The 17,698-nt window shown below is 51.5% G+C and overlaps 2 protein-coding genes across 12 annotated transcripts in view; one reads left to right on the forward strand and one right to left on the reverse strand.

Annotated features, from left to right (window-relative positions):
• Positions 1 to 10,434, forward strand: part of RhoGAPp190 (Rho GTPase-activating protein 190) — a 61,099-nt gene extending 50,665 nt beyond the window's left edge. For all 10 annotated transcript variants that reach the window (XM_077643461.1, XM_077643463.1, XM_077643462.1 and 7 more), the window contains 3 exons: positions 2,037 to 2,427; positions 3,109 to 3,214; positions 4,179 to 10,434. In XM_077643461.1, coding sequence (XP_077499587.1) covers positions 2,037 to 2,427; positions 3,109 to 3,214; positions 4,179 to 4,377 — 696 coding nt within the window. In that variant the 3' untranslated portion in view covers positions 4,378 to 10,434. The remainder of the gene's footprint in view (positions 1 to 2,036; positions 2,428 to 3,108; positions 3,215 to 4,178) is intronic.
• Positions 10,435 to 10,457: 23 nt separating this feature from the next.
• On the reverse strand, positions 10,458 to 12,684 carry LOC144110502 (uncharacterized). 2 transcript variants are annotated; one of them, XM_077643472.1, is made up of 2 exons: positions 12,563 to 12,684; positions 10,458 to 11,717 (listed from the first exon to the last, which is right to left on the reverse strand). In XM_077643472.1, exons 1-2 carry the CDS (start codon positions 12,634 to 12,636, stop codon positions 10,682 to 10,684), a joined length of 1,110 nt encoding a protein of 369 aa, XP_077499598.1. In that variant the 5' UTR covers positions 12,637 to 12,684; the 3' UTR covers positions 10,458 to 10,681. The 2 variants fall into 2 exon arrangements, with proteins under 2 accessions (XP_077499598.1, XP_077499599.1); XM_077643473.1 differs by having other exon boundaries at positions 10,458 to 11,767; positions 12,563 to 12,645.
• Positions 12,685 to 17,698: the final 5,014 nt, after the last annotated feature.

Here is a 17,698-nt window from a genome sequence, read left to right on the forward strand (position 1 = left end):
GCCAAGACGGTGAAGGAGAAAGTGGCGATTTTACGCGAGGTGGACGAACGGAAGGCCAGCAAAGTGGAAATCGCGAAAAAGCACGGGATTCCGCCAAGCACGTTGTCGACCTACGTCCGAAATAGGAAGGCCATCGAGGATGCCTACGAAGCCGAAGATTTCGCCAGCAACAGAAAAAGGCTCCGATTAGCCAAGTATCCGGAAATTGAGGCCGCTGTGATCACGTGGGTGAAGGAAATGAGAAGCGCAGACATTCCACTGAGCGGCCCAATTTTCATGGCGAAGGCGTCCGATTTCGCCCTGCGCATGAATGTGGAAGATTTTGTCGCCTCCGAAGGATGGTTTCACCGCTTTCGAGACAGACAAAATCTTGTCTTCCGGGTGTTGTCCGGAGAAGCCAAAGAAGTGGACGCAGAAACTTGTGCCACGTGGCGAAGCGGTGCTCTGCAGCAGTACTTAGAAAGCTACTCGGCACAAGATATATTCAATGCTGATGAGACGGCTTTGTTTTATAAGCTCCAGCCCGACAGAACAGTAACATTTAAAGGGGACAGCTGCGCTGGTGGCAAGCGAAGCAAAGAGTAGATTACTGTTCTGGTCACCGCTAATATGACCGGGACGAAGAAGGTCCCTCTTTTTGTTGTCGGAAAGGCACAGAAGAGTTTGAAGAGGGGGAAGAAGACTCCTTGCGTCGCATTCGCGCGCTAGAAGACCGAGTGACTACGGTAGCCCTATTTTATGCAGAAATAAAGACATAAAAAAAAAAGGTTTTCGTGCCCTCCGGGCATCAAACGCGTCCATTTTTGCTCATTTTCATTAGCTCGAATTTTGGTTAATTCGAACTGGCCTGGCGGCCCCGTGGAATTCGAATTAACGAGCTTTTACTGTACCAATGTTTGCTGCCAATGCACGGCCTCAGAGGCTGCCAGTCAGGCATTCACCACGTGCAGCCAATCGAGGAGTTGAGAGATCACAGCAAACAAAGTGAATATAGTACAAAAGACGAGGATGCAGGAGTAGTGAAGTGGTAGTGCTTGTCAGCCTCTTCTCATCTTCTAAACATTTCCTATACCTCGTGCTTGGCGCATGACGGCCTTAGCTGCCTATGTGCCATTAAACCCAACTCAGCACAACGACTCTTCCCTTCTTTTGTCCTGTATTTGTTTTGTGCGCTGTGTTTTTGTGTTGACTGCAGAACATGAGCTCATCGAAACTCGTTTCCTTCTCAGTCTTGGAGGTCACAATCGCTGCCAGTGTAAAACATAAGACGGACATACATTGACACTATCCTGTATAATGGAAGAGCGCAGTGCAAGCTGTTGCACTATGTTATGCATGAGGTGAAAGCAGTGTCTGTAACGGGAAGCAACGTTGCAGATGTAGCACTTGCCCTTCATATTTTGCTGCTGTGTAGATGTCTACACCAACATCATGGATCTGGGGGTTGGTGCCATTGGCAGCTCTCGCTGTAGAAGGAATCTAGGGGGGCTCTTTATTGAGGTGATAGTGTTAAGGCTCCCATAGTGCAAAAAAATTGCCGGAGAAGCAACCTAGGTGGGCAGCTTAGGTCCATGACCTTGTGGCATCATCACGACCTGCCGACCGGATTGTGAGCAAACTGACCACCGTGACAGGTAACAGTTAAATTAGTGATTGGTCGCGAGAAGTTGCCCAGGGGGAGCAACCTGGGTCACATAAGACCCACTGGTGGCAGCACCTGCCATCGCAGGGCCATCGCTTGACCGCTGCACCACTGCACCAGGAGGGGTACGAGGACTTGCAGGGATCTGTGAAAGTAAAGTCGAGAATGACCGATTCCGTATATATGTGCGTTAACCCACTAAAGTTGTCGAGTCGTATCCTTAAGGCAGAGCTTAAGTGTCCCCTCCAACTGGGGAGCAGGTTTGTTGTGAAGACAAGGCCTCTTCATTGATGTCAGGCATTAGTGAGTCTTCTGTTGTAGCGTTGAGCAATGCTAGGAAAGCTGAAAGAACTCTGGCTTGAGCGCATGCATAATGGGGGTGCTGTGGTTGCAGGAGCGGCAAAAGCGGCTGACGGAGAAGAAGAAAAAGAAGCAGGGCGGTGGCAGCAGCCCCGCCACCGGAGGTGGGGGGTGCACCCCGGCCCTTGAGGAGTTTGCCCAGTCGGAGGCGGTGCTCACGCCCCTGTTCGTGGAGCAGTGCGTGCGCTTCATTGAGCAGGAGGGCCTGGACTCGGAGGGTCTGTACCGGGTGCCGGGCAACCGGGCCCATGTGGAGCTGCTGCTGCAGCGGCTGGACGAGGGGCGGCTGGGTGACCTGGGCGCCGCCGAACTGGGCGCCGAGCTGCCCGTCAACGCGGTGGCCACCGCCCTCAAGGACTTCTTCTCCAAGCGGCTGCCTCCGCTGCTGTCGCATGCCCACATGGCGCGCCTCACCGAGATCGCCGGTCAGTGTGCCTCCCCTCGAGGGCTTGTGGTTCAGTCGCCTCCCAGCAGCCGTTCAGTGAATGGAAAGAGAGTAGCTTGAATTAGTGCGCAGGAGTTGAAGGCACTTCAGATAAAATTGACAAGAGGAAATGGACGTGGGCAGTACATGTATTGCAGAGAAGTGTTAACCAGGGGCATCTCAGAAAGACAGGGTGGACTGCACGAAAGAACAACGTGGTTGAAAGCAAGGTAGTGAACTGGAAGTGATGGGACTGGCAGGTTTGACAGGTGAGTGTTCTTGCAGGTGTAGCAAGACATTAAGGACGTAACTTGGAGAGAGGTTAGTGCCCTGCGATAGACTCGGCTTGGCTGATGGTGACGAATTCCCTGTGTGGTTATGAAATCTAAACAAGAACCAAAGGAAGGCAGAAGTATGGCACTGAACTGCTGTACTATTTAAAACGGAGCACAGCAGTGCTGAGTGAGGTACAAGGGCAGTAAATTGGAGAGAGAGATCTTATTAGTCGGAGTTTGCCTCTGGTATGCCTTCTTTCCCCAATTTCGACACCCGTTGTAGACGGGTGCTGGCAATGACTGGCAAATGTGGCATGTGAACTTGTGTTCAGAGTGACTTCCATGTGATGGGGAACCCTAGCAGCGTGTGAGGTGTTCCTTGACGCGGCCTCATTTGTGTTGTGCAGGGCTGTCTGATCGCAGCTGTCGGCTCCTGGCCCTGAGGGAGCTCATCAAGAGCTTGCCACCAGCAAACTTCGAGATCCTCAAGTTCATCTTCCAGCATTTCGTACGGTGAGTACTAATGAACAAGGTGTGTGCCCCATGTAGGTTAACACCGATGCGTTACAGGGCAGCAAGGACAATCGCCTGCTTGTTCAAAATGGACCGAGGAATCAGTCCTGGTAGAGTTGCGTGTCGGCTAGCACACCCAGGATGTAGGTTGGCAGGTTGCCCGCAGAAAAGCAGTAAAGTGCAGGACTTAGTGGCTACTTAGTGGTTGTTAGAGGCTTACTAAGTATGCTTTGGTAACAACAGTACACGGAAGAAAGTATCCAGAGTGAACTAAGCGCAGTTACCATGAGGAAGTGAAATGTTGCTTGCAGTTTCTTCTGATTTTTATTTCTTTAAAGCAATATTTCATCCGGATAGCGGTATTGGCCCTACATCACTGAACGAAGTGATGCAGGGGCAGGGATTCACTACCAAGATAAACATCTTTCTAGTGAAACTTGCTTTCTTTGTTTCATTTGTTTTTAAGCACTCCATGTGAATGTTTCGATATTAGAATTTGATTCACGTGAATATTTTAAGGGTGGCAGAGCATTAGAAAATTTTCATAGTTTGTGAGTAGTAGATTTTCAGAAACTATGAATTTCTTTTGCATCCAAATCTGTGTCGAGACATGGTGACATTTCCAAACAGCAGTATATCTTGCACTTCTCACATGAATTGACTTCCTCTTTCTTCACAGAATCAACTGCTAGCACATGCCAAAAGTTCGTGCTGGGTAATGCTAGGTCGTGCATAAAATCAAAGTGCTGACAGCGCGTGCGATGACCTAATCGGCAGTGATCCTCTGATTTTCGGTTGCTACGATAAGAGCGCATGCGATGCACATGGAGCAGGGCTTGCGGAGGATATCAAAATGGGCAAAGCTGCAGTTGTTAAGGACAGGGTTAAGTTGAGGTTAGTGAGAGAGGCATCTGTCGTGTGTTCAATGTAGCAGAGGCTGACGATGGTGATGATGATGATGCAGGGTGGCCGAGAACTGCCGGCTGAACAGCATGGACAGCAAGAACCTGGCCATCTGCTGGTGGCCCACGCTGCTGCCGCTCGAGTTCAGCGACATGGGGGTGTTTGAGCGGGTGCGCCCCCACCTGGAGGACGCCGTGCAGACCATGATTGACCAGTTCCGCTTCCTCTTCTGCGACCAGGACGAAGTGCTGAGCGTCTGACCACCCCACTGCATCATCTCACCACTCGTCGTCGTGTTTTTCTACGACTCCCACTGGCCTCGGCAGGCCTTTGTTGGCAGGCACCGCGGCGGCGTCGGCGTTTGGGGCCCCTCCCGTGCGGAGGGCACCCACAAGTTCCTCCCGTGGCCCTGCGGCGGCGTCGGCGTTTGGGGCCCCTCCCGTGCGGAGGGCACCCACAAGTTCCTCCCGTGGCCCTGCCGTGTCCTGCGAGACCGGTTTTGTGCTTGGCTGCCACCGGACTGCCGGCGCCGTCGTGTCCGGGGAAGAAAGCGTCCTCCCGGGCTTGCAAGAAGAATCTCGTGCGGTCGAGTGAAGTGCTGTTGCCACCGCTGCTGCTGCTGCTCTGTGTGTGTGTGCATGTGTGCGTGTGCGATCGTGGTGCTGCGGCGCTCTTAATTTATTTGCCGGCTGGGGGCCGAGGCCTTTATTTCTCGTCCTCGGCGCGACCCTGTGATATTTGTACATTTTTTCTCAAAGAAGGTCCCACGTGTACATTCGTTACCCCCCCCCCCGCCCACGCCTAGTTTTCCTTCTTCCTCCCACCTTCCCCAGCCCCGCCATTGTTTCTGTGTGTCCGTATTTTGTACAGCAAGCATTTGGGGCGCCTTAGAGGGGGGCTGTTTTGTGCACACTTCCAGCGTCGGCCATGCCTGGAGTGGAGCAAGCAACCTTGTCGGGCGCCAACTCCCACCGCCATCTTTTTCTCCAGGCCACCTTTTTTTTGTTTAATGCTTTTTTTTCTTTTGCCTGGAACAATCTTCCGCTTCATGATCGAGGACCGCGGTTGTGGCGAAAAAAAAGCTCTCTCGTCAAGTTTAATCTGGCATGGGTGTGCTTGCCAGAGAAAAAAGCAAGGGCACCTAATCATGCTGCCGAAGAGTCGGTGCGGCTACGGTGACTGGCGTTTTTTTTTTTTGCATTATCGCTGCTCTCAATTTGTGCCGGAGTGGATGGCGGCACACCCCGTATGAGCGCATGTAATTTTCTAGCCTTCGTTTTTCTGTGAACAAGAATGTGCGTGCTAGAAGAGGCTGCCTCTTGGGCTATTTCCACCAGGTGGTGTTTTGCAACTTTACATATATTTCTTGTGCGAGAGCCAAAAGGGGTACGTTTCACATTGCCATTTTTTTGGGGGTGGAGTCGAGAAGGAAATACTGATGGTGCTTGCTCCAAAAGTTTTCCACTTAATATATCTGAGAATTATTCAGCACTCCAGCGATGTGGGTGGGCGTCCGAGATCACTCAAAAAAGAAGAAGGCCGTTGTTGAGAATGTTGGTGGTAGTGGTACTTTAATTACGGCCTTGTGCAGGGTGTGCCATGGAGAGAGTTTTTTGGGGGGTGGGGGAGATAGGAACTTTCTGAAGGTCAGCAACAAGTCGACTTTTGGATTGTTGTGTGACCGGTGGTGAATTGTGAATCGATGGGAGGGTTGGTGTGCAACACCATTTTGAAAGACAGGCAGTCAGTAAAGGTTCAGTACAGCCCCAATTCAGTGTGACCAAGTTGTGAAATGTGACAAGATAAAGGTAGTGATGTTCATGCAGATATCAAACCTACAGTTCTACTAGGCGTAGCAAGCGGAGTAGTCCCCAGTCTTGTGTTTTTGTCGATACGCTGTGACATTAGCCATGACGCGCTGTGTTTCTTAGAAGCACCTACCTGCTCTGAGCAGGCCGTACCCGCCCCCTTCGTCACTCGTTGAAAACTGGCGTTGAGCCCCTTGTAGAACAGCTGTTGAGGCATGTAGGTGAAGGAAGAAAGAACAGAGAAAGAATCAAAACGACTTGGGCTTGAGCTGTGGCACCAGCATGGGTTGGTTTTTTCTTCTCCATTCCTGAATTTCTTGGTAGTGGTGATAGCCATGACACGTTCAGTGCCCGTCGGCTTTCTTGCACTCATTGCACGTAGGAAGTCTCTTGGTTCAGTGCTGTGCGCAGCTGGATTGAGAGAGCCTGTCTGCTTTGCTTTTAACTTCTACAAAACATGACTGCATCTTTGCAATCACTAGGTGCTCAGTGAAAAACTTGAATGAGTGGAGTACTTGTAGTTAAGCAAAGGCCAACTCTCATATCAGGCTGGCATGACCCAGGAGGGGTTGAGAGGGTCGTGAATGTGTGATATTTCCGTCTTTGTCATGCCCCGAGTTGCTTTTACATGCTTTTGCATATTGGTTGGGCAGTGTCATCACAAGTTCATTATGGGCAGCAGAATTACCTATGTCCAACTTGAGTACACTGGGATTCAACTGCACAGTTCATCCAACTGCCCCAGACTCAACATTGCCTTTTTAGGCCACAAAGATTAACATCAGGCAACTTCAATGAGGCCAGACACAGCTACAGTTGCACAAGTGCTTACTTTGGTTGCATTCCTTTTAGGTTTGGAGTTGTCAGGCCCAATGTATTGAGAAGGCAGAGAAGAGCTGGTTATTATTGCTTGAAATCATTGCGGACCACTTGTATCTAGGAGACAGTGAAACTCAATTTGGACATGTATGTATGCAGCCTTGCGCACCTTGGTTGGCCATGGAATTTTTATGTTCTATAACTGTATGACAAGACACTGTTCAACGCAGTACTTTTCTGCTTTTATTATGCCTTTCTAGCGAAGTGAAGACAGCTAGTGCGAAAGTTTTCTTCAAGAGGTGTTTCGACTGCTTGGTGTGGCTCATTCCTTGTTCATGAGAAGCGGAGACTTGGGCTTTCGCACCCCTAGGGTGGGGAAAAGGATTTTTTCAGGAAAACTTAGATGGTTGACAATTTAAGGACTGGAATCCTAGTTCATTAGAAGAGAGGTCAAAACTGCTTGTTTGCCCGGTTAAACTCTGAGAACCACAACTTTTACTCTTTCCACCAGATTGTTGTCGGGGATCTGTTTTGTTAATTTCAAGTGCCAGGAACATTGAAGGGAAGCTGCCATTGGTGTGGGCACATTAGGAAAACACACGCACATACATGCTGCACCAACTAATTTACTGCAAGAAGGCTGTAAACTAGACCACCTTCTTGCAACAAATTAGTTTAGTGCAGCACCTGTCTTTGTGTTCTTCTTCCAAATGTGAATTTGGTTTTTGCACTGCAGTTATGTCTGAACTCTGAAGGTAACTCGCCCAATAGCTTGTTTTACTTCTGCTACTACGTCCATAAGCTGAGAAGTATGCTGTGACTTGCTCCACATCTAAGCTACTTACACGTACTGCAAGTTGCCTTGATTTTTCTTACCACGGAGCTTTTTGCCGTCGATCACAACTTGCGACAGTTTCCGTCATTTACTGCAACATGACTCCGTTCCGTCGAAAGGCCTAAACTGTCAAATGTGCCTCCGTTTGGACATGGCCGACAGTACTTGTGCATTCCAGCCTACTGCACTCAGTGGCTTCCTTAGCATGACCAAGGCCCACGCATGTGGGCCCTGATGCATTTATTTACAACTCTTCCTGCGGTGACCCTCTCTAGAGAGAACTGCTGCTGCTTCCCAGCATATCGCTTTGTGCAGTCTCTCTATTTTGGTAGCTATTTTGCAGCAGCCCTCACAGTTTTAGATTCATTGCAGTTGTACAATATTTTTAAGAACCCTTTACAAATTGCTGCACAAATTTTTCTTTTGTTACACTTACTTGCCTGTTTATACTGGCACCGAAAGGCTGTGGTAACTCATTTGCACTCACCTTTGCTCGACAGTCCTTACTCAACATACGCTTTACTCCTCAATGTTTATAGGATTCCAATTTCGCATCTCCTTTTTTCAGGCTCTTATTACCTTGCCAGCGTTTATTCCACATCAGGCAGCATATATCATTTTCATCAGTCCTGGCACGGCATAATGTAGTTATTCCATTCCAGTTCCATTCTGTTTTGGGTTTTCTTACTCCTAGCAATCAGCTGAAATGACACGACACCCTATGCTCACTTTGTTGCTGGCTCCCAGCAGTAGTGGTGGCATGGCACTGCTGGAGCCTTTGACATAGAATGGGAGAAACTAAAATAGAATGGGATTGGAATAGATTTACTATAATATGCTGGCTCCAAGCTTTTTTCCAACTTATGGCTTATGTTCCTCACTGAATTTAAAAATGCATGTGTTGTGGCCATTACTTCATTGTAGGGTCCAGCACTCCACTCATACTTGCTGTATGCTCCCAGGGCTTTGTCCCTACTAAGTCATGCTTCGCTCTCTTCTTGTATGTTTGTATAGTTATGCTCGCGGGTGTGATGTAAAGAGGGTTTTTCTTTGCTTATTTCATGGCAAAGCCAGAGAGTTGGTAACAGGTGCTCTTTATTGTGTTGATAAAGCTGCGGAGTGCGTGAAAGCTATTTTAGAATTTCTGCTCGAATTTTTAGTCCTTTTCTGCCTTGGGCACAAGTTCAAGATTTAGCATCCTGGAGCCATGCTTCGGCAATGCAACAACTTTATTCCACTTGTGTTCTCATTTGCTTTTTTCCATTGGTTGAAGGGCAGTCATGCCTTCATTGCTGCTTGGATTAGTGCGGTGGGCCTCCGGAAAGACTGGAATGTAGTAAAAAACAAATGTTTGCAATATATTGGACGTCTTCCCCTTGTGCTACTGTTATCTTGCTTATTGCAGTTTTGCATCTGCTTGTGAATGCAGCCATTCGGATTGCAGCTGAAGCCCTGGCAGGGCAGGGGACAGATGTGTATAGTGCACTAGCGGTGCAGCATTTTTCTGTTCCTTATCAAAAGTGAAGTGCTTGGGGTCACATGCTCTTGCCTGAGTCACGGAGGCAGCATTTTTACAGTGGACACCACCAGCTGGACTGGTGTAATGCAGGTAGCTTATGTGAAGCTGGCAGGCGCTGTGCAGTGCATCTAAGTTCAGTGTCCGTTCAAAATGAGCACCATGTCTGCTTCGAGCTTCCACGTGCATTGGGACACCTCAATGGTGCAAATGCAATTGCAAGTAGGGATTTCAGCATTGAAACTGCTATTCGTTCAGGTGTGACGTAAACTTTTTCTTTCTCTCTTGGTCTTTTGAATCTACTCTATCATGCACACCTTACTCCCAGTTTTTGGTAGGCTTCACTGTTGAGGTGAAGTGACCAGTGATGTGGAATAATGCAGCATGTTTGTATATAAGGCATATATACTAGGTCTTAGTCTTGGCTGCAATCTTAATATTAAGGAACATTCTACTGCGCCAGTATACCGCCATGGGACCACCTGCCATTGAATGTAATTCATCTGTGTCAGTCCGTGCATGTTGCGACTTAAAGAAAAAGTAACGGGTGAACCATTTCCTGTGCACACGTAGTCTGTACATAGCTGTACAGCTGATGCAATTGGCTGCGTTTAGTGGCAGGTGTCTCCCCGCCTCACCCCCTTCAAAAAAGCTCTCCATGGCTCTTGACACAGGCATTTTATTTGTGCTGAGCTTGCCTTTATTTTTAGTGCATTTTACTGGGTCCTAGACGCGCAAGCATCCTTTGCCACTCCTGTCACGCTGCAAACAGTCAAAGTTCATTGCGAGCGTACTCATTCCTGCTGGAGCATGCAACCGTGCCACTGCGTTGCGTGCACCACATCTGCGCCACTATTGCCATAGAAATGTCGTCCCATAACGGTGCAGCTTTTCTCTCCCTCGCTATCTCGTTTCCAGCGCCTGTTGCTTGAGCGTCGCAATGGGCCAAAACGCAAAGCTAGGGCTAAAGAGGTGTCCGAGATTCTCAAGTATTTTTTCACGGGTGCCCCATACTCTGGCCCTGCGAGTGCTGTCTCGAGGTCACACCAGGAGTGCCCGTGGGGCTCGAACGGTGATACAGAAGAGACTATGTTGTGTGACCACTCGTAGCCGAAAAAAAAAAAAAAACGTAGCATGCCTGTGTGTAGAGCTCTTGTGTGTCCCTTGTTCCCCGGAGGCCTTGTGCGTGTGTGTGTGTGGGGCGCACCTCCTCTGCCGGGCGGAGAGACTGGGGGCGCGACTGGAGTCGGGTGTGTATCATATGGCACGTGCTTTGTGCCCAGAGACGTGTTTGTGAGTGATGTAAAGAAAAAAAAATAAAAGTGAATTATAGAGCTAGGAGGAGACGAGGCTGTACTCCAGTGAAACGGAAACAATGCAACACTTTTTTTTTTTGCAACGAGGTCAACAGGGAAAAAAAAAATGTGCCTCGGGGCACGAAAAACCCGGGCCAGCGGAAATGCTGTCTGCGAAGACTCGTGTGGCTGCACGCCATGACGTCAGCAGGGGCTGCTGTGTCACAAGGATGTGGCTTCGCCCTCAAAAGCAGCGGCGGCTGTCTGCCACGCTGGGGTCACAGAGGTGTTCTACGAGCCGTTCCTGCACCAGAGGACGTGCAGGTAGGAGACGCACCGCTGGTACAGCCTTCGGATGTCCCAGCGAGCGGTGACCGTGTAGAACTCGTCCGAGCTGACATTGTAGTCGTCGTCCTTGGTGCCCGCCTGGACCTCGTCGCACAGCCGCTGGCTGCCGTCGTTGGCGCGGCGCTTGCGGCGTCCGTGGCGGCGTCGCAGCGTCCACTGGCGCATGCGCCGGCAGAAGGCTGTCCAAAGGCGCGTCCAGGCCGGCCGTCGGCGCTGCTTGATGCGTGGCTCCAGCGGATCATGGAGCCACGGCAGCATCAGCTTGCCGGAGGACAGTGACGATAGCGGGCCCGGCTGTCCCGCCGATCGGCAGCTGCGAGCGTCGGCGCCACTGCTGTTGCTGCTGCTACTGTTCACACCGATGGTTGCGGGCCTGCTGCAGCTTGAAGTGGTGGATGCTTCAGCACTGCTGTCGATACTTTCACTGCTGCTGCTGCTGCTGGCGAGACTGCGGTAGCCCTGGCCGAGGAAGTAGCTCCGCTGGATCGATGAGGCATCGCTGAGCAGTGACAGCGCGCTCGGAGTGTTGCGGAAGTCAACCCTCTGCCCACACACGTCCAAGATTCGTGCCACGGGCTCGTCGCGCTCTTCCTCATCCAGAGAGGGCGACGCGGGCCTGCTGGCCGAACAGGAACTGCTGCTGGTTGGCGTCGCCGGGGTGACGTCGCCTCCGGGCGGTGACGGCTGCTCCTGTTCGTCTTCGTCCCGCTTCTCCTCGACCACTTCTTCCTCGGCCAGCATGTCGAGCGTGGAGCAGAATTCGAGCGAGTGGAGGGAGCCGGCCGGGGTGAGGTACTCGGCGGATACGCTGTCGCTGAACGCCTCCTCCGCCCGGTCGACGACGTCGTAGGGCGGCGCCCCGTCGGCTGTCACGTCGCCGCACTCGCCCGGTGGGCACAGCGGCCACCGCTCGACCTCGGAGGGTGGGCCGCACTCGTCGCCGCCGCCCGTCCCCACGCACGGCGGCTTCATCACGCCGCTGCACGCGCGACACCGTCATACTTGCGTAGTCTACGGCTACCCCCATGCCTGCACGGGGCACCTTGTGTAGTCGCGCATATCGCTTGCGCCCTTTGCCACTTTACGAGGGTCGTAGGGTAGAAGCCGCGGTGGATCAGTGGTTATGGCGCTCGGCTGCTGACACGAAAGACGCGGGTTCGGTCCCGGCCGCGGCAGTCGCAATTCGATGGAGGTGAAATGCTAGAGGCCCGTGTACTGTGCGATGCCAGTGCGCGTTGAAGAACACCATGTGATCGAAATTATGCGGAGCCCTCCACTACGGCGTCTCCCAGCCCGAGTTGCTCTGGGACGTTAAACCCCCGTACAACAAGCTCGTAGGTCTTTAAAGCGAGGATCCGGGAAATGATACTTGTCTAAGTACCCCCTCCGCTTCGACGCTTGTCGCTCCTTTCATCTGTCCTGCTGCTAAAAAGTCGCCACAGTACCCTAACCCCCCACATCTCCTGGCCTACCTAGCCGGGGTCTTCTTACCGGAGGACCTACTGAATGCTTAATCTGTTGTTCACTACTGGTGCTTTGACTGATGCCATGGTCTCACGAGCTGCAGCAAGTGTGGCCCTGCGATGGCTTACAGCCACGCTCGGTATGACCCGATAGGCACCGCTAACGACTGGGGTGGCTTTGCCCTTTATGCCAGTTGAGTGCGCACGAAATTTCGCCTGTGCGGAAGGACCCAACCCAGGCAGTGCGTAACTTTTAAGCGTGAACGGGCCCCTGCTGCTTCATGAACAAAACTCTTGCGTCCAAGTCATTACGAGCGTGGCTGTACGTTCGCCGGAGTGCGTGGGCGGCAGTCTGGCTCACCGCGTGTCATCCTGTTGCTGGAAGGGCGCCTGCCGGTCGGTGTCGGGAGACACCGGGCACACCATGACCTCCATGGCTGAAACAGCTGATCTAGTGACTAGTTGCTTCGTCCTCTTCTACGGTCCGCGCCGCCAGAGACGCGTGCGTGGCTGCAGCGAGCGCACAGTCTACTGCACGCTGAGAAAGAGCTGAAACAGAATCTATAGGCTGCGTTGAAACAGTGCATGACATGCTGGAATGGCTGTGGGAAGGAGGAATGGAATAAGCTTTCGTACTGCCCATACCATCATAAGTTTTCATATTTGGGTAACTACTTTTTGCAGTACCTACTCTCTCAATCTCTTTTTTTTTTAAACTGATTTCCTTACCTAATTTTCAGTTTGTTAGGTCGTAATTTGTTAGGCCGCCCTAACCTCCTGCAACCTCCTCTGCTACAGAGGCAGAGTTGCACAATTTTTGTTAGGTCATCCCACGTTTGCAATATGCAGTCTGCAATTTAAATAGTCGCTGCCTGGTTATGGCCAATCCCCCTTGTGGGTATGTGCCATTCTGTGAGGGGGACAACAAAAGTAGTAAAAATGTGCGGTCATAGAATTGAGGTGAATACACATGTACGTAGGGTGAAGAATATAAGCAGGACGTACAATGACAGAGGAAGTAGCGCACAGCAGTGGAACATCCCGCCAGTAACGAAAGAGGAAGTGCAGAAAGAAAGCCTTAGGAGCAAAGGGGGAAATCTGCTGGCGAGGACCAGGTTTGGATCGTGCAAGAAAAAATAGCCATCCCAGAGGGTGTTGCCCATATAAGCAATGCCTTATGACCTAGATCCTCCGCTGTCGTCATACCCTCCTTCCATGGTAACCCCCCTCGCGTGCACATTCTTCCGTCCTCGTCACACCATCCCGCGGTAACCACGGTCCTGGTGCACACAGCACCGATGTCATATATTATCCTTGCTTGGGAATTCCACGCGAATGGTTCCCGTGGCAACCTCGAACCGGGTATGCACTACTACGAAACTCGAAATTGTATGTGGAGGCCTCGCTGCAACATGAGCCTCTCCCCGAACAAAATTTCTGGCTACGCCACTGCTCTGGAGATATCAAAATTCACACTAGGCCTAACACTAGTCAATCGTGGACAAAGAGCGTTCCATGAACCGAACAGTCACCCAATGTTCCAAGAATGTATAAGTTCAGTATGTATAAGCTCAGGGCACGGCGCTGCTGCATATACAGCATACTGGCGGACCTAAGGCACAGTTATTGTCAGTGGCACTTCTGTGAAAGGTTTGATGCTTGAAAGATGCTCTCGCATGCACTTTGTGGCGCCTTAGCGTGGCCACATTTATCCAGTGACAGCGAATGGAGGATTTGTGAAAAAGCATTTCCGGATCGTCTGAGGATACTGTATACGCTAACCAAATCCACAATCCCACTCCACCAATGCGTTGGTTCAGATGGCCCGATAGGCTTATAGCGGGTCCGCTTCCGCGCCGGAGATGAGCACGTGTCGCTCCTTTGTGCTCGACACTCCCTCTCTCATTTTCGCGCTTTCTTGCACTCGTTTTTATTCAAACAAAAGTGCTTAGAACTGAGGGCCGTAAACACTTGGTTATCATCTCGACAGGGCCAAGCTCCTACAGAACCGATATGACCCGTAGGTATCCAGCAGCCACCCCAACAACTACGCCTTCCAGCCGTAATTTTACCTTCCGCCACTGGATCCGTTCAGCCGTTCCACGCAAGGAATCCAGCCACATATTGCCACCGGGCAGTGCAACAGTCTACCTCGGCGCACGGTCCATCCTCACCCGAGAGGCCCTACCACGTTCATTTTCAATCGCTTACAGCTACCACCACCTGAGGTATAGTGTTCTAGAACACTACCTGAGGAGCTGAACTTGAGGGCACTCGCCTGCTCCGCCCCCTTGGGCTTGGACGCTCACTAGTTAGCTTAACTAACAAGGGAGGGCACCTGCACCGCTGGGACACTAGCGCCAGAGAGGCGTGATTGTTGCGGTCGCGGGGGGGGGGGGGGGGCAGCTTCCTGTTCGCCCTCGGGAACTCGACGCGCGCGGACGTTCCGACGCGACGCTCCGCTCTCCGCCAGCGATCGAGACCTCGCGGGAACATTTCCCGCGAGCTCGTCCCGAGCCTCGGAGCTTCTCCCCTCCATGGGCGGACATTCGCTCGTAACTTTGCTGGCGAGTCGAACGACCCCGATTCCTTAGTGTACTTTGTTGCTGGCTGGCGTTATTGTTGCAGCAGCAATAAATCGAGCGCTAGATCCCGATCACGGGCAATGGTCGGCAGTTGGACGGTCAGCCACGGTTAAGTGGAGAGAACGTATTTATCCTCCATCTCAACGCCACATATATGGCGCCCAACGTGGGGCCTGTTCGGTTCATGGAACGCTCTTTGTCCGGGATTGACTAGTGTTAGGCCTAGCGTGAATTTTGATATCTAGACCCCGCGGCGTGCTTTATTGAGTGAGCGAAGGATTCCGCTGCAGCACGTTTGAACTTTTCGGCATGCCCAGCGCGTTTTCTTCAAATTTTTCCGTGGAGTTTCTTCAGCACGAGAACCATATGCACGCGGTCCGCATCGAGGGAAAGCGAAGCCTAGCGCCTGCGATCGAGGCAAGTCGGAAGCGGGTGAGTTCGGAAGCCGCGCGGGTGGTCCGAGTTTTACTGTACATATTTTCTCTGATGTATCTGTTTCGACTCTGGGAGTCGCGGCTCCGGGAGCCGGGTGGCGTGGGGCCGCTGGTACTGCTGCGAGCTTGCTGGAATTGCAGCTGTTATGCCGGGCGCTCCGACACCGTCCGATAAGGTGAGAGCCGACCGTTCAGACGTTTGTTTCTTCATGCAGTGAACGCGATAGGACCATCCGACAGAGCTGACGTCTCCACGCGGCTGCGCGCACATAACCCTTTGCGGCCTCGGGTTTCAGCAGCCGGGCACGCCATTCACCGAGCCACCGCGGCGGGGAGGTGAAGAAATCGAATTATAGATAGCTGAGCGCAGGCGAATTTAACGTACTGATACATATTTACCAATGTCTTATGCATCATTTTAAGGAAATTAAGCACACTACGAAAAATTTGGTACCCCTACTCCTTTTAAAGGGTCCCCAGATTATTTTGATGATCATATTAATTCCTAAGCAAAAAAATCTGTAGAGGAGGTATTTGTGAGCATGCGAGTCTTATTCCAAAGCTCTATTTGGACCTTATAATTAAAAAAAAAGTTGTAAACACAGGAGGGGACAAAAGCTCCGCCTTAAGAGTATGACGCGATAGCGTCGATGGGTTAATGCCCATATATGAGGAATTGGTCAATTTCTACTTTACATTCATAGACCCCTAGGGGTCCTCAGACCACTCTTGGTGCAGTTGTGCAGCGATTAAGCAATGCGCCAGTGCCACGCGATGGCAGGTGCTGCCACCGGTGGGACTCGAGATCCAAGTTACTCTTCCCGGGCAACCTCTCGCGACTAATCATTAATTTAATTGCCACCTTGGTCGGTTTGCCCACAATCCGGTGGGCAGGTTGTGATGACGCCGCAAGGTCACGTGACCTAGGCTGCCGGAGCGGCCGGCTGCTAGGCCTCAAACCATTTCCTTCTGCTATGCTTCAAACGGTCGCCAACGGCGTGCAGTTTTTCCCTACATGGGGGCACTAACGCTCTCGCATTAGGCGACACCTCGCCGCGCGTTCTCTACTCCGATGACTGGGCGTGCCCAAGTGACACGGGCCGGATGGGTCATGACAGGGTGCAGTCCCGATCTATTTTTAACGCGATAGCGTTAAAAGCCGCGCGCGTTCTCCAGAAAGTCCAGTGTTGGCGTTGTGAGCGAAAAATCACGGATGGCAGGTGGGCCACCTTATCCACTGCCTCCTAGGTCACGTGACCTTGCGGTCACCACAATCTGCCCGCCGGATAGTGAGCAAACTGCCCACCGTGGCAGACTGCAGTTAAATTAATGATTGGCCGCACAAGGCCCACCGCAGGGCAGTGGTGCATCGCTCAAACACTGCGCCAGGGGGGGTATGGGGAGTCCCAGGCATCTATGAATGTAGATGATGACCATCTGCATGTATTGAAATTAACCCATTACGCTGTCGCGCCATACCCTTAAAGAGTGTCTATAAAGTGCTCGCATTATGTAGATTACAGACCACCGAGCGTTCGTGCCGCGTACAAGACCTCAAAAAGCGAGCCGATAATTTACAATAGAATTTTTACATCTTCCGCGCCTAGCGGCGACCTGCGGTGCTGGGCTTTCGCCTGAATCCGCGCTCGTTACGTCAGCAGCGGACTGCTAGCATTGGTTCGCACGCGTCGGCAGCCGGCGGAGGAGCGCCGACATTTCGGCGTGCAAAAAGTGACGAGAGAGGAAAAGGCGCGAAGACGCGGAAATTCAAATTTTGACTGCAGATGACTCGGCTTCCTCAAAACGCATCTAAAAAAATTCTTACTGAAGGATATTTGTGAAGCGGCGTCCATTAGCACCCTAGGCACATCGAATCTTTGTTGAGACCTCCTTTCACAGCCCCTTTAAAGCGGAGCTCAAGTGGCCTTTCCAATTTCCTTTATTAACACACTATCATTTAGGCTGTCTTCTCACACAAAAAATTTCCCTTTTCTCCGTAACGAAATTCCCCGATCACGCCAACAGGGTCACGTGACCTTGCGACGCCTTCACAACCTGTCCACCGTTGATAAATTCAATGCACCTGCCACTTGTACACCATGGCGGTACTCGACCTGTGCTTCGAATAAACACCTTTACAATATATACATTATGTTTATGTGCAAGGTTATTGAAAAACAGTTTAGCATTGTTGTCCCGTAAGCCCTCAGAACATTTGTGCTCAGCATTTTAGATTTGTCACGCACATTAATTGTGCACTGCATGTTCTTTGCTACCTGGGTCAGGAGCCTCTGCCAGGCCTTGAAAACTGCCACCTGAAGGAGCAATGGGGCATTGCACAACTGCTGCACCACTGTGCCAGCAGGAGTACGACTCCCTGCAATCTATGAATGTGATTGAGATGGTGGCAGTATCATGAACACTGCGTGACCACCAGTGGACTAATCATAGGGCACCACCAAAGTCGAAAATGTGACG

The sequence above is a fragment of the Amblyomma americanum genome, chromosome 11 (assembly GCF_052857255.1).
Source record: "Amblyomma americanum isolate KBUSLIRL-KWMA chromosome 11, ASM5285725v1, whole genome shotgun sequence".
NCBI lineage: Eukaryota > Metazoa > Arthropoda > Arachnida > Ixodida > Ixodidae > Amblyomma > Amblyomma americanum.